The sequence below is a fragment of the Podarcis liolepis genome (genome assembly GCF_965112155.1).
Source record: "Podarcis liolepis genome assembly, chromosome: 1".
Classification (NCBI taxonomy): domain Eukaryota; kingdom Metazoa; phylum Chordata; class Lepidosauria; order Squamata; family Lacertidae; genus Podarcis; species Podarcis liolepis.
Window position 1 is genome coordinate 99,585,565 of NC_139554.1, and position 14,374 is coordinate 99,599,938.

General features: G+C 39.1%; 1 protein-coding gene across 6 annotated transcripts in view; it reads left to right on the forward strand.

Moving 5' to 3' along the window:
- The window catches only part of KYNU (kynureninase), an 84,544-nt gene that overhangs the window by 44,910 nt on the left and 25,260 nt on the right, over positions 1 to 14,374 (forward strand). For 5 of the 6 annotated variants that reach the window (XM_083494840.1, XM_083494844.1, XM_083494842.1 and 2 more), the window contains 2 exons: positions 6,219 to 6,317; positions 6,837 to 6,910. In XM_083494840.1, coding sequence (XP_083350966.1) covers positions 6,219 to 6,317; positions 6,837 to 6,910 — 173 coding nt within the window. The remainder of the gene's footprint in view (positions 1 to 6,218; positions 6,318 to 6,836; positions 6,911 to 14,374) is intronic. The other variant, XM_083494843.1, reaches the window with a different exon arrangement.

The window sequence follows — 14,374 nt, forward strand, 5'->3', positions numbered from 1 at the left end:
AGTGTTCTTATCAAGAGGTCAACAGAATTTCAGGAGGTGTATCTTTTATTGGATGTGCCTTATCTAGCTAGAGACATTTTTAAAAAGCATTGCAGGAATTGAGAGAGTCACAGTGGGCATGCTAGCAATGCTAAATAGTAAGTGAATATCCTAATACATATCATTCTATTGATTAAGAATTGTTGCACAAACTGTTGATACTTTTTCTAAAACAGTACAATCTTTAGCTTTATTAAATTTGAACTGTGTCTAAACAGAAATGATCTAGACATCTTACAATAGTAAGAAATTCATTTTCATGTAAACAGTTGAGTTTCAATTAATTAAATATTAAAACTAGACATTGTATCTAAAAAGTAGCTAGTCTTTATGCACAGATTAATAGTTTACTAAAATGTAACACTTCAATAAGATCACCAAGCATTATTGTAAATACAAGTTCTTTCCATTATGTTCTGAAAATGTCTAAACTTAGGATCAGGAAATTCTCCCTTTGTCTGAAATAGAAGGCTACTTCATGAGAAATACAGTACACATACACCATGTACTAGTCCTAATAGCTGAATGTTTGGTGGAGGTAAGGGACAGCCTTAAGCTAGGCTTCTTCTGCTGAGCTTTCTTAACAGATGGGTTTCATATTGAGAAAGATGTTCCCTGGTAGGCCTATCAGAGGTTCTCAACCTGTGGGTTCCCAGATGTTGTTGGACTACAACTCCCATCATCCCTGAGCTCTGGCCTTGCTAGCTAGGGGTGATCGGAGTTGTAGTTCAACAACATCTGGGGATCCACAGGTTGAAAAAGGCTGGTAGATCATTGCATCTCCTTCTGTAAGTAAGAACATTCAAGGCATTAAGCTACAAATCTTATCTTTGGGCCAAGCTAGACATTTTGGTGAATATATTGCTGCTATCAAAAATGTCAGCCACACCTGTTGTTGCCAGTTTATTCTCTATATTATCTAATAGATTATATTTGTCTCCTGATGTCACGACACCCTGTGTTGGTCTGCCCCTGTTCAATATTATTAGCTGTCACTTGTGGGAGGTGAGAGTGAAAGCACAGAGCACCATGACATTGGTAAGTTCATAACTTATAAAAATGAAATTGTGAATATTAATAAAAGAAGGAAAGCAGATGAGAGCCATTTTGTGAATATCTGTGCTGTGCAAATATTTATTTATTTAGTAGATAGATTTACAAAAGAAATCAAAAGACAGTTTTTCCTTTTGTAAGTTTGTAATCATTGTTTGAAAACTTGCTTCTGTAAGCAAGTTTTAAACACAATATAAAAGAAGGAACCCGCACACAAAATGCATTCCTGCCATGATTGGTGGTGGAGGATGAGTTTGAAAGCATTTTGCAAAATAGTTGTCCTCGCATGGTTGGATGCTTTTTCTTTACCAAAACACAACCACTAACTATGTCATGAGTTTGTAATCCAGTTTTATATTACATGCATTTTCCCCAACCCCTTCAGAAAGCTTTAAAAATAAAAAATGAAAAATGATGGTTTCAGAAAACTTATGACTCTTTCTCCCAGTTTTATATTTTATAAAAGAAATATTTCACATTGATTACTTGTGAAAATTACGAGTTTAAACTACTGTACTACTGCTCTTGTTGTTCTCAACATGATGCGGCAACTGAGCCTGTTCATCCCTCATTGGACTGTTTGGTGGTGGTTGTGATTTGGCCCCTTAGAGGGCTTCCCCCTGCATATTTTTTTTGGGGGGGGGTACTTCTGGGTCTGCTTTTGCTTCTTTATTATTTGTGGGTGGTGCCTTTGTGACAGGATAAGGATGGATGGTTGGAAAATGAGTTCACTATTAATTAATGAGTTCACTATAAAAACTGGCCCTGTGATAAAATGCTGCATGGGACTGCTCATGTTCAGAGTTTCATTCAAATACCAATGCTTACCTCTAGGATTCTCCATTTCATTCTTCTGGTACATGCCTCCCTTTAGATTGTAAATAGTGTCATATTGGCAAGATAGGGATTAGCAAATTCATTATGAGTCTGCTATTAATCCTTGTCAGCGTCACCAACATGGTGCTCATGAGTGCTCATGCGTCATCAGAGGCCTTCCCTGGTACCCACAAGATATCACCCTCTGGCTGAAGATAGGTTTGAAAGAAGCATTCTATTGTAGCCCATATAATAGGCTGTGGGGTGTGTTTGGTTGTAGGGTGCATCACTATTCATGTGTAATGAGGCCTCAAACATGGCCTCAACTCAAACAAGTCACTGTTCAGAGAACTGCTCATTATATTCATTTAATTTGGTTAAAGCAAGGTGGATGGTTTTGAGCAACATGTTCACCATTCCCAATGTCTGTCTTAAAAGTGGTGTGATAATTCACGTAGATGAGTAATTATATAATTAAAAATTAAAAACACTTCTAATGTCATCAGAAGAAAGTACATGTATAAGGGTATATTTGGAATGAAATCTATATTTGGAAAGAAGTCTAGACCACAGTGTCTCCATTGCATCTTATCAATTGATTTGTGTCTAGATAGCTAAATCACACTTTTATCATTGGCACATGATAAAAATACTGAAAAGGACAATGAGGTTTTTGCTGCAACTTTTCTGTATTGGTATTCATGAATAGAAGCTAGGTGATAGTATTGTAATTTGTGAAATCTCCTCACCTCAGTTTTTCTTAAGTACATAATGCTTCTGTGACTGTTTACTTGGAAGTAAATGCCACATGCTAAATGAGACAAAGAAGTGTATATAAGATTACCACTTCAGATGGCTAACTATCTTAGAGAGTCACTGCTTGAGTATTATGATGTTTTGGATTTTTGTGGAGGCATTAATATGTTTTCACCCATGCAATGCAAGCCATTTCATCTTTCCAATGCATAAAGCCTTTTATAAGTCATCCCCAAACCAGTCCTTTTTGTGTAACTGTTTTATTCAAAGGGATTTTCTTGTTTTAGGAACAGAGTATATTCCAGTATTCTTATAAGGTTGTGCTTTTATAGTATTTATACATATACATTGAATCTTGCATATACTATACATATTGCATAGTTCTGCAATAACCTGTGTTGGCAAAATGGTAATGGTAGCAAGAGAAGCTCACCAAATGAAACCTTAACTACTGCTGGAGAGTTCAGCTAAGCTTTCCAGTATATAATAGACTTTGGAACATGGATCTTGATAAGAAAGTATATATGTAAGAACTATTGATCTGTGCTCTCAGCTGACTTCTCACTTGATGGTCAGATCTGGACTTACTCTGAAGCAACTGAGTTCAAGATCAGGGGGCAGGTTTAGAGTGAGGGAAGCTTTTGAATGAAGCCCACAGTTTTGGTATGCATGGTGTGAAGAAGTACTTTATTTCTGCCTGTCCCGAATCTTCCGGCATTCAGGTTCATTGGATGGCCCCAAGTTCTAGTGTTACGTGAGAGGCAGAAAGGCTTTTCTTTATCCACTTTCTCCTTACCTTGCATATAGCCAGATTGGGTTTAATGCTAAACTCTGGTTAGTTTAAATTATAGCTGTATAAAGAGAGCTTGCTTCTGTGCAAGCCTTACTTCTGTCCCTTCACATAGTGCTAAACTATGGTTTAGCATTATTTATTATTATTTTGTTTATTACCTTTGTATACTGCCCTTCTGCCAAGGATCACAGCACAGAGCACAATATAAAAATACAAAATGAGAATGCAAAATACATAATAAGAAAACCAACCAACCAACCAATAACCCCTTCCCACAAACACATTTAAAAGTCCATGAAATGTTCACTTAGTCAAAGGCCTAGTTATAGATAAACTTTATGCCTGGCAGATAAAGATATGAAATGAAGTCTCCCGGCAAGCCACCCTGGGGAGAGCATTCCACAAATGGGGAGCCACGGCATAAAAGGCCCTTTCTTGTATTGCTGCCCTCCAGGCCTCTCAGAATTATTGCAGCGTCTGGGTCAGGTCATATGGGCAAAGCCGGTCCTTGAGATATTAATATCCTGAGCCATTTAATGTTTTATAGGTCAAAAGCAGCACTTTGAATTGGGCACAGAGTCTAATTGGCAGCCAATGCAGTTGAGCTAGAATTGTGTCACTTGCATCTAACACAGCACCAAGTAAGCATTCTGTCAGCACAAGGATTTACACTTGTGTACAGTGGTACCTCGGGTTACATACGCTTCAGGTTACACACTCCGCTAACCCAGAAATAGTGCTTCAGGTTAAGAACTTTGCTTCAGGATAAGAACAGAAATTAGACTCCGGTGGCACGGCAGCAGCAGGAGGCCCCATTAGCTAAAGTGGTGCTTCAGGTTAAGAACGGTTTCAGGTTAAGTACGGACCTCCGGAACGAATTAAGTACTTACCCGAGGTACCACTGTAGTAGGATTTTCCCTTCTACCCGCCCCCCGGCCCCTTACACCCCCTGTAACTGTACTGGGGTTTCCCCAAACCCTCTGGAGCAGATGTTGGGAGGGAGCAGTTTGTGTGGGGCGTAGGAGAGGGAGAGAAAGTCTTGTTGCACAAGTGTAAATCCTTGTGCTGATGGGACACTCAGCACTGCATTGGCTACAAGCTTCTGTGAAACAGGTCACTGTACTAACTCTATTGAAAAGAAGTCTTGTTTGCTGTGATATTATGTGTGATGATTCATTTACATAGTTGCATATGATAAGAAGCTGTGAAAGAGGAAGAACAAGTACTTTCAGTCAGTATGTTACCTAGTCACGAGATGATATCTGCCTTTATCTGCCTTGTAATTTCACACCAACATGTTTTAAATGTGTAACGCATACTCAGCTTCTATCCATAGTTAAGCCATAATTAACTTTCATTAGGTTATCCTCCTGAGTACACCTTCTTGCAAAATCACATACAAAATGTCTTCCCAGTTCAAATCATGCTTGCCCTGTCCAGATTCTTTGCAAGAATCTTAGCAATCTGTCAATAGAATATTGTCTCCCTTTTGCCCACCCTTTATAAAGTTTTTTTTAATCCATCATTTCTAGCTACATTTGACAAGTGATGAGGCCTACAAGTTCATCCCTTCATTTTGAAAGAATTTTATAGGCTGACAGCCTCATTAGTGGCTTCATTAGAATTAGCACATCACACTTATAAATGCAATTACTTTCTGAGAGCTACATAGTTTAGAGGAGATTTAATATACCGAAGTATTGTTTTAATAATTTAGATGGAGCATAAGAAAGAACTCAGTAGTCTCAAGCTTTCGTGTTATTTTTAGGTAAAGATACAGGAATTTATGCCCTCGCTATTCATTTTCACACCTTGCTTATAAAGAGACCTTTTTTTGGGGGGGGAGTAAAATATTCTTTAATTTGTAGTCCATGCACAAAATGTACCATCGTTTTTCTTCAGTTTCATGAATACTGCAGCTTTATAATACTAATTTTTGCATTATTCCTTACTTTAAAAATGCTGCCATCAAGTGGTAATTTCTATGCATGCTTACATAGTTCATTTCTAGTATTTTCTTGGAGTTTCACATCAAAATGCACGTAAGGCCCTGTAGAGCCTGCCTTCCCTCAGAAATCCTCATTAGATTTTGAGAACCTGCTTCTTTGCTTGCTTCCAGTTGTGGGGAGCTTATTTCCATAGTATGGAACTACAGTAGATGACAGAGCAATCCTATGCATATCTGCTCAGATGTAAATGCGGCTGAGTTCATCATTGCCAACAAACAACATACTTGAGACTTCCCAAAGGGTCATGCTGTTGTTTAATCAAGGTGCAGTTGTTCTTTGCTGGGGGTTCAGGCATGTTTCCCACAACTAGCATTCTCAGGTAGGAAAAGAGCATGTTCTAGGCATGTACAATATTTGAACCTACCAAAGTAAATCCAGCCCACCCACCCTTGCTTGCTGAGGGGAGAGGGAGCCTGGGACCACAGAAGAGCTGACAGGAAGTCTGTAGTGCCAGGCAGGCCCCATCTAGGTTGTGAGTTGCATTTGCTTTCATGAGTCCTGGGGTTGAATGGTTTGGGTATACTGGTGGTTGTGTCACATATTTTTCGGGTCACAGCTAGCAGTCCTATTACAATAGCGTTGTGCAGAGCATAGTTGTGGAAGGGTCATGATGCTTCTTGCATCATTTCAAGACAGATGCAACCATTGTTGTCTTTTTGTGGCTTTTTGTGGCTTTCCAACCATTACATTGCATGGAAATAAGGATTTCTGCATATACAAAGCAAACTTAAAATCACTTCTTTGTCCATAAGGGCTGCTTTGTTGGATTTGACCTGGCTCATGCTGTAGGCAACGTAGAACTGCATTTACACGAATGGGGAGTAGACTTTGCCTGCTGGTGTTCCTATAAGGTGAGAATGTCTTTAGTATTCTGGAGTATTTGTAATACAGTTAAAAATCAACAGATATTGCAAAAGCAGCCAAACAGAACAGTTGGTTAAAGACTGAAGAGAACTGTTCATTATTTGTTTCATATAAACCTGTGTTATATGTGTTACATTTTAAATACATGTAAGCTAGGTAAGCTGCTTCAGTACAGCTTTGCCCTCAACAGTTGGCAATTCAGAACATGGTCATGAAGAAACGCTTTCAAAATATGCTGAAGGTTCTGCAAGATTGTAGGAAAACGGAAATCCACTAATATGGAGCATCATCTGAAGAAACCACTTTACGTGCTCTTAGCCAGTATTACAAGAAGCTTTGCAATTTAAAATATAAAGCTGTTTTAAGGAACACTTTCCTTACTGGTTCACACTCACTCACATTATACTTAAATCAAAGTCAGTCTGCAGTTTCCAAAGAGAGGTCAGTTATGCTATCATGCATGATAAAACTAAAAATATATGTAAATGCTGACTTCTATCTTACAGTACCTCAATTCGGGAGCAGGAGGTCTAGCCGGTGCTTTCATTCATGAGAAACATTCCCAGACTGTAAAACCAACGTAAGTATCTTTCACATTTTCAAAAAACTATCCTAATAATGAAGAGTTTTCTAAACACTTTTTTTTTTATTTGTGTGTGTACTAACATATACAATTCATTTATTTTTGTGTGTTAAACCCAACCCTACAAATGGAAATGTATACTAAGGCTGCAGGTCCTATACACACTTACTTCCAGAAAAGTTTCCCCCCCTGAGCATTCATTTATAAGATGATACTGTAAGCCAGCTAGTGTTATTTTGCAGGAATACACAGTTTTACAAGTAACAGTGTTAATGCTTTTTTAGACAAATAAAACCCATCTGAAGAGATAAAACAAGCATGGTGTTTGAATTGCTGTTTCAAAATTGTGATAACTTGCTTTGTTTATGCGCACACACAGTCTATTTTGCCTTCATGGAGATTGATATCAGCTCAGTCATACATAGCAGCAAACCAAAATTTCTTAGCAGTATTCTTTTAACCAGGGAATCAAGTAATCAAGAAAACCACCTCCTTCATCCTCGTGATTCTTCATTTTGAAAAATAGCTTCCTGGGAACTAACTGCTTCTACTTCCTTGAGTATTCTTTGTTGTTTTAAACAGCCTTGATTTTCTAAGACTATGGCACTGGGACTGATCACACTGAGAGTACCACAATGCATTTTATTGTATACATAAATAAATGCATGAAATATATTTTCGCTTCTGTGTGATAGAACTACAAGAGTGTGCTAGAAGCACAATAACAGGTTCAAATCCACGACCCTGAGATCAAGAGTCTCATGTTTTACTGACTATATAGTATGGAGAATTGACAAAGACTGAGATAGCTTTTTTTTTTTTTTAATGCTATGAAAATATGGAGAGCAGAAAGTAATATGGTGATAAATGTGTGAGTGTGTAATATTGTATTTAGAAGTAGGTAAGTGTAAGAGGTTATATGCAGCTTGCTGTCAGTTGCTGCATATACAAAGAAGCTGTTATAGGCCTTTGTGGTTCATAGTTAAACCTGTCAGCATTTATACAAGATAGGAGGATTCAAAAGGTCATGTTATGAAAGGCCAGTTAATTAACATTCTGCTGGCTCACATTGACTCATAAACCAATGGGATGTCAGATAATAGAAGTGATTGTTGGTGAAAGGTCTGAAATTGTATAAAAGCACACTCCCGGAATTGCTAAGGATCAGTGTGTGGCCTGCATGGGCACTGTGAACAGTTCAGGCAGAAAAGAGCCCGAGGAAGTAGCAGGCAGAGGAACAGGAGTTGAGATGAAAGGAAGGCAGAAGGTATGAGAGTGACAGCAGGAAGCATTTGGCCTCAGGAAACAATAAGGCTTAAGACGAGACACATGTATGACCTGGCCCAAAGACAAACTTCAGAAGAAGCTGAAGGAAACTTGCCAGAGCCCTGTATCTTTCCATTAAGTACTGAATCAGAGCAGGTGCAGTCCTAAATGTGAAGATGTTGTTGCCATGCCGCCGCCACCTCTTCTACCTAGTGGCGCCCACTAAACAGCAGTGGTGATGGCAGTTTCTGGTGATATTGGAGTGGCCACTGCTGCTTCTCCACTAATGGCAGGGTGGGCAGGGACACTGCCTCATAGTGTTCTACCACCTGAGGCGACTGACTCAGCCTGCCTCTTGGGTGGGCCGGCCCATCCAGAGAGAGAGCTTCAAGTCTTGTCCTTTAGCATTTCTGGGATTTTAATCAGGGCAATAAACTGAGATAAGAATATAACCTATTCCTTAATATAATAGTACAAATTTGAATCAGAAACAGTTTAAATGTAATGGTAAAGGGCCGTCTGACCATTAGGTCCAGTCACGGATGACTCTGGGGTTGCGGCACTCATCTCTCTTTACTGGTTGAGGGAGCTGGCGTTTGTCAGCAGGCAGTTTTTCCGAGTCATGTGGCCAGCATGACTAAGCAGCTTCTGACAAACCAGAGCAGCGCACGGAAACACTGTTTACCTTCCCGCCAGAGCGGTACCTATTTATCTACTTGCACTTGACGTGCTTTCAAACTGCTAGGTTGGCAGGAGCAGGGACTGAACAACAGGAGCTCATCCCGTCGCAGGGATTCGAACCACCGACTTTCTGATCGGCAAGCCCTAGTCTCTGTGGTCTATTAGTCTATTAATATATATTGTATGGGCAACATCCAGTGCTGTTTGTCTGCATGTGCAATGGGTCTTCAGTTTCTCTTCTCACCCACTTGCAGTCCCCTCTTGCACCCCATATCTGCTCTGGAGGGTTCACCAACTTTCCAGAGCTGATCATAGGCACTTGCAGTGCAGTTCAGCAAAGAGAAGAGGAAGTAGAGGCCCCATTGCATGAGTGGATGACAACTTGGGCTTCATTGAATCTCACCCTATATAAACAAAGAGTTTAATAAATGCAAATATATTCATTTAACATTTTAAAACACCTGTGCATGTTCATTCCATTATTCAGTCATCACCTTATACTACAGTCCCAAGGGTGGTTTATAATAAAAGAAAGAAAAAATAAGTTTCAATAAATTACATATAAAGTGGACAAGATAAAATATTATTAAAGATTTTATGGTGGCAGCAGAATTTGTAAACAAAGAACAAAGGTGTGTGTGTGTGTGTGTGTGTGTGTGTGTACAGTAAGCCCACAACTTGTGCTTGCTTTACTTAAGCAATTGCAACCTTACACATGATGGGAGATGAATAAGTAAATAAAAAAGGGGGAAACCCACTACTCTCCACTTATTTATTTTTCCCACCACCAGTGACCCAGTGGGTTTTCCTAGCTTACTGTGCTTTGGGAAGGCAGTGTGAGGGCTCTGGTAGTATCGCAGAGCCTGTTAAGGAAGATGCCTTCACGCTTCCGGGCTCTGGGATATTCACAGGAAGGCTTTGAGAAGTTATCGGGGCCCTCCTACGATCTTCCCAGGCCCCAGTAAGCAGCACTCCACATTGTGGGACAGGGCGGTTCTGCGGGTTCCTGACTTTTCACAATTTTATCTTTGCATGCAGATCCCCAGAACCGAACACTCACATAAGTGGCAGGCTCACTGTATGTGTGTGTGTACACACACACACACACACAGAGAGAGAGAGAGAGAGAGAGAGAGAGAGAGAGAGAGAGAGAGAGACCCTAAATATCTGGAAGGGTTGTTAAGCCAAATCTTCCACAGTTTGGTAGCATGGTAGCATCAGTCACCATTTAGGGAAGCCATCCCAAAGCTTTGCATTGAGGAGTTCATCCAATGTCAATCTGCTGGGAATCTGCTTTCTTCTATAAATGCATCTAATAGTGAAAAAATAATGTTTAAAAATAAGTAACCCCAAGTCAGGTCAAATAGATGCTTTAATAGAGTAGTTTTGATTTTTAAAATTATTCTTTTAAACAGTATCTTTAATGTCTTTGGTTTGTGAACAAAATCAAAGAGAAATTCAGCTCTGTGGCTAATGGCTTTTTAATAGTGTCATGTTTTCATTAAAATTATATCCAACTATAAAGTTGGAAGCATTAGGCAAAGATATGCATTATCAAAGCCTTTATAATCTATGAAAATTAAGTGCTCTTCGATGGTACGCTTGCTGCATGAAAACAAATATTTTTCAGTACATCACATTCTTTAAGAATAGTAGCATTATATATTTTAAAAGATCTTAACAAATGTAAATATTTCTTTCTAGTGATAATGTTTTAAGACACTGCTGGTTTATATATTGATATGAGCTAGAATTCGGAAGTCTAAATCTCAGAGTAAAAGTAGTTATGGTACAAGCACAATTGCATTATAAGCAAGGCTGTCTAGACAGATAATATTGTTCACAACAGTCTAGACACAATAATTCTGATTAATTCTTGGAATCATTTTTAGTACTTCTAATTGAGAAGAACTCATTATGGGAGATAACAGCAATTTACAAGCTGATTCTTGGAGATTCTGATTTGCTTGAGAGAAATGTCAAGAAGTTTGTTGCTTTTTAAAACTATTTTCTTTGTTTTTCTTTCACTTGTCTGTCACCTCTCCTGTCCCGTATAAATGTATTTCATGGATCTTCTTATACTGTCTTTGGTAATTTATGCACAAAGGGAGCATGACAGAAATATTACACCCCCCCTGCAATTTCCATCATCCAAATTAAAGAAATAAAAATAGTTGGGGTTACAAGGCTATTGTTTCTCACAGAATACTAGCAATGCCAATTATGTTCTATTGGGTGTATAAAATGCTTGCAGCCACTACTCTCCTGTAACCTTGTTTGAAATTTGCAGGTCTGTTTTAAAAATGCTCCGGGAGGAAGCCTTTTCAGCTTTCTTTGGGACAGAAAGATCCAAGAACCATCACATAGATGACTAAAGTGTAAATTGTGAAACGTTCTATTTTAGGAGCATTTGTTGTAATGTGTTTTTTCTCCCTTGGGTGTTGAATTTCTTCCTATAGGCTTAGCTCCCCCTACTGCTCAAAGGAAAGAAACTCTATAACTTAGAATGAAATTGTTGCCTTTCCCTCTCTTTGAGGCCTCGGTTCATTTCCTGTCTTTGCTTGGAGCAGACCATTTGATCTAGGTCTACTGTTGTCTGTGCCCGATTCCCCAGGCCTGTGTATTTTGTCCTTTTCCTTGACTTCATTATTGTGTGTGAGGTTAGCCTCTCCACCTCGGCCTTTCCTGATTTTTTAAAATCTCTCAGTCAGCTTCTTACCTGTGACTGGTGCTTGTTTCTCTCCCCACGACCACTTCAGTCCTTTCCAAAGGTTCCTTGATTAAATTTCTGGCTAATATTATTTCCATCTGCTTCTGAGCCAAATTCTCTGCATCCCCCCACCCCTGAGTGTTCTAAAAAATAAAATAAAATTCTATAGTCTTTCTCTCTGGCCCCTTCCCTTCCACACCTCAATTGCCTTTCTGTTGCTCTGGTGAAGGCAAGCTGAGCATCAAAACAATGGGAAAGGCATCTAGGAAAAGATTCACTGCTTCTCACAGCTCAGTGTGCATGTTGCTCATCAAGCTCAGCAGTAGCTGCTGTCGGAGCACTAGTGGGTGTGTGCTAGCTAGTATTCAGGATCTTCAGCACCTCCTAACAGTAGTGTGTGTGTGTGTGTGTGTGTGTGCGCGCGCACACACACACACACACACACACACATGCTTTGGCGGTGGACTGTCCCAGTTCCAGGTGAGTAGACACACGGTTACAGTGTTAGCTCAATTGAGCTAGGGAAGGTGTGGTCAATTCTCCTACACGGCTTTTGTAGACTGCAGCCTTTTGTAGACTTGGAGAAGGTCCAAAATCCACAGACCTAGAGAGGGAGTCTGGAACCCCTTCACATCTTCCATCGTGAGTAACACATGACTCTCAGACGACGACAAGTAACATATTTTGCCATCAAATTTAGACTCATCCACATCTGAGGATGAGTTTGTGGTGTTTTAGCAGTCCCCATGTCTAGTCTCAAGCACGGCCCCTCGATTCTTTTGTTTAAATCAGGGGATCTCAACGCAGATAAAAAGCACCTTATTGTTGGACCTTTCAGCTGAGATACTTGTGCAGAGTAAGGCTTTGGAGTCTCATCCCTCAGCATTGAGTGGTCAGGAAAGCATCCATCCTCCAGGTCCCCCAAGTAACATGCTAAGACTGAAACAGTACTCCTTTTCTGAAGAGGATGTGGAAGGCTCTTCAGAGCTAAAGACAAGCTCCGATAAAATGAACAACACCTGCACATAGATAACTTTTGCCTAGCAAACGACCGCCTGGATCTATTTCTGTTATCCTGAGTTGGAGGATAGGGAATGAAGTGATGGGTCTGAGATGGAGGAGCATACTTGAATTATTAGACAGTTTTGGAAAACTGTTTACTTACCATTATTATGTAAAACATTGATGCTCTGGGACCTCAATGCCTCATCTCTTCAGCCCACAACATTTAGGGGCATGAGTTTTGCCAGACCTGATGCCTTCTGGAAAAGGATTTTTTGTACCTCCCCATTTAAGAAACTAGTCAAAGCTGCATAGACCATGCCTTTGCAATGCAAAAGAACTGTAGCATATGCTGACTAGGTTTATATTCTAGATCAACCTTTCCTGGATATTCATAATAAACTATGACTGACAGTATAGTCTGTGGAGCGGAGCTATTAACTATGGATTTCCAACATTATTTGGCATAAAAGGTTAAACGCCACTTATACAATGATTCCCTTTATTTCAAATACTGAAAAAGGCTATGTTTTGCCATAATTTCTGAAAGCATAATAATGGTAATAATGTGGATTTGTACACCTGCTGAACTGTATGTGCAATCTTTAAAACTAAAAACGAGACGCAATACAGACACACAGCAGAACAAAGCAATGGAAATGTCATGTCTGCTGGAGTATCTTAGTAGTACAAGTATTTTGTAGTATCAGTGTACAGCATGCTTTTTTCAGTCACATAAACTAGTAATTCTCATGTCCTTCCATGCTCAAACATAAACAATGGGGAGGGAAATCTAGGAAAGCAAATACAGTTTAAATCTGGGTACCATGGGAAACGTGAAACCTTCAAAATTAGCCTTAGTATTTAGCATTTATTTGGAACTTTAAGATTAGTCCTCGTATTGATTTCGAGCAATCACATCCTTGTGTTTTTCTGCTTTTTGCTTCCTATGTCACCAGGATGTTCCAGGTCTCCAAATAAGGGAGTGAGACAAAAGTGAATTTGTCTATGTCAGAGTATTCCATTTTATAGCTGATTTAAATGCAGAACAATTTGCTGTATCCCATACAATCAAATAGAGTAGAATTTAACTGCTGTTGAAGTTGCAGGTGTTATGCTGTGTCTGGAAGGTCTTTACTCCTCGTTTGAATCAAGGATGACACCCAGTGGCCATACAGGGTCATTCCAACATATAAACTGGTATTAAGATTTCATTTCCTTGCCTTTTAGCCTCCTCTTAAAGAAGTAATTAAATTCCTATCCACTTGATCTTCCTGATGCCATTTAAATGATTTGATCAATTGCTTTCATCCAATGACCAATCTTATGGCTACCCTTTCCCCTGCCCATTATAGATTTGTTTATAACTTCTCATCTTTCATATTCTCTTCACTTTATTGATATTTATAGGAAAGTAATTTTTCTGAAATTTATTAAATTACAATGTATGCTGTAAATTATAGCTTTCTTTAAACAAAATGCCAATGGGGTAAGCCACAGAAGAGTCCTTATTCTTGTCCACCTGTCAAGGAAGTTTAATATTTAATACGACTTAACAAGATGTATTAAGATGCAATCTTGGTCTCTAATGTAATTTATCTTGCTTTGGATCAGATATGCACTTTATATTTTTTCAAAAACACAGGGCATAAAACAACACAATTAGCTACAAACCTTTTTTTTTTTTTTTACATTTCTGGAACATTCAAGTATTCGCTGTCTTGCCTTGTATTTTTCAAGCCCTAGAAACCACAATTGCATCTTAGCAAATGGTGATGTTATTAATGTATCTTGTGAAAGCC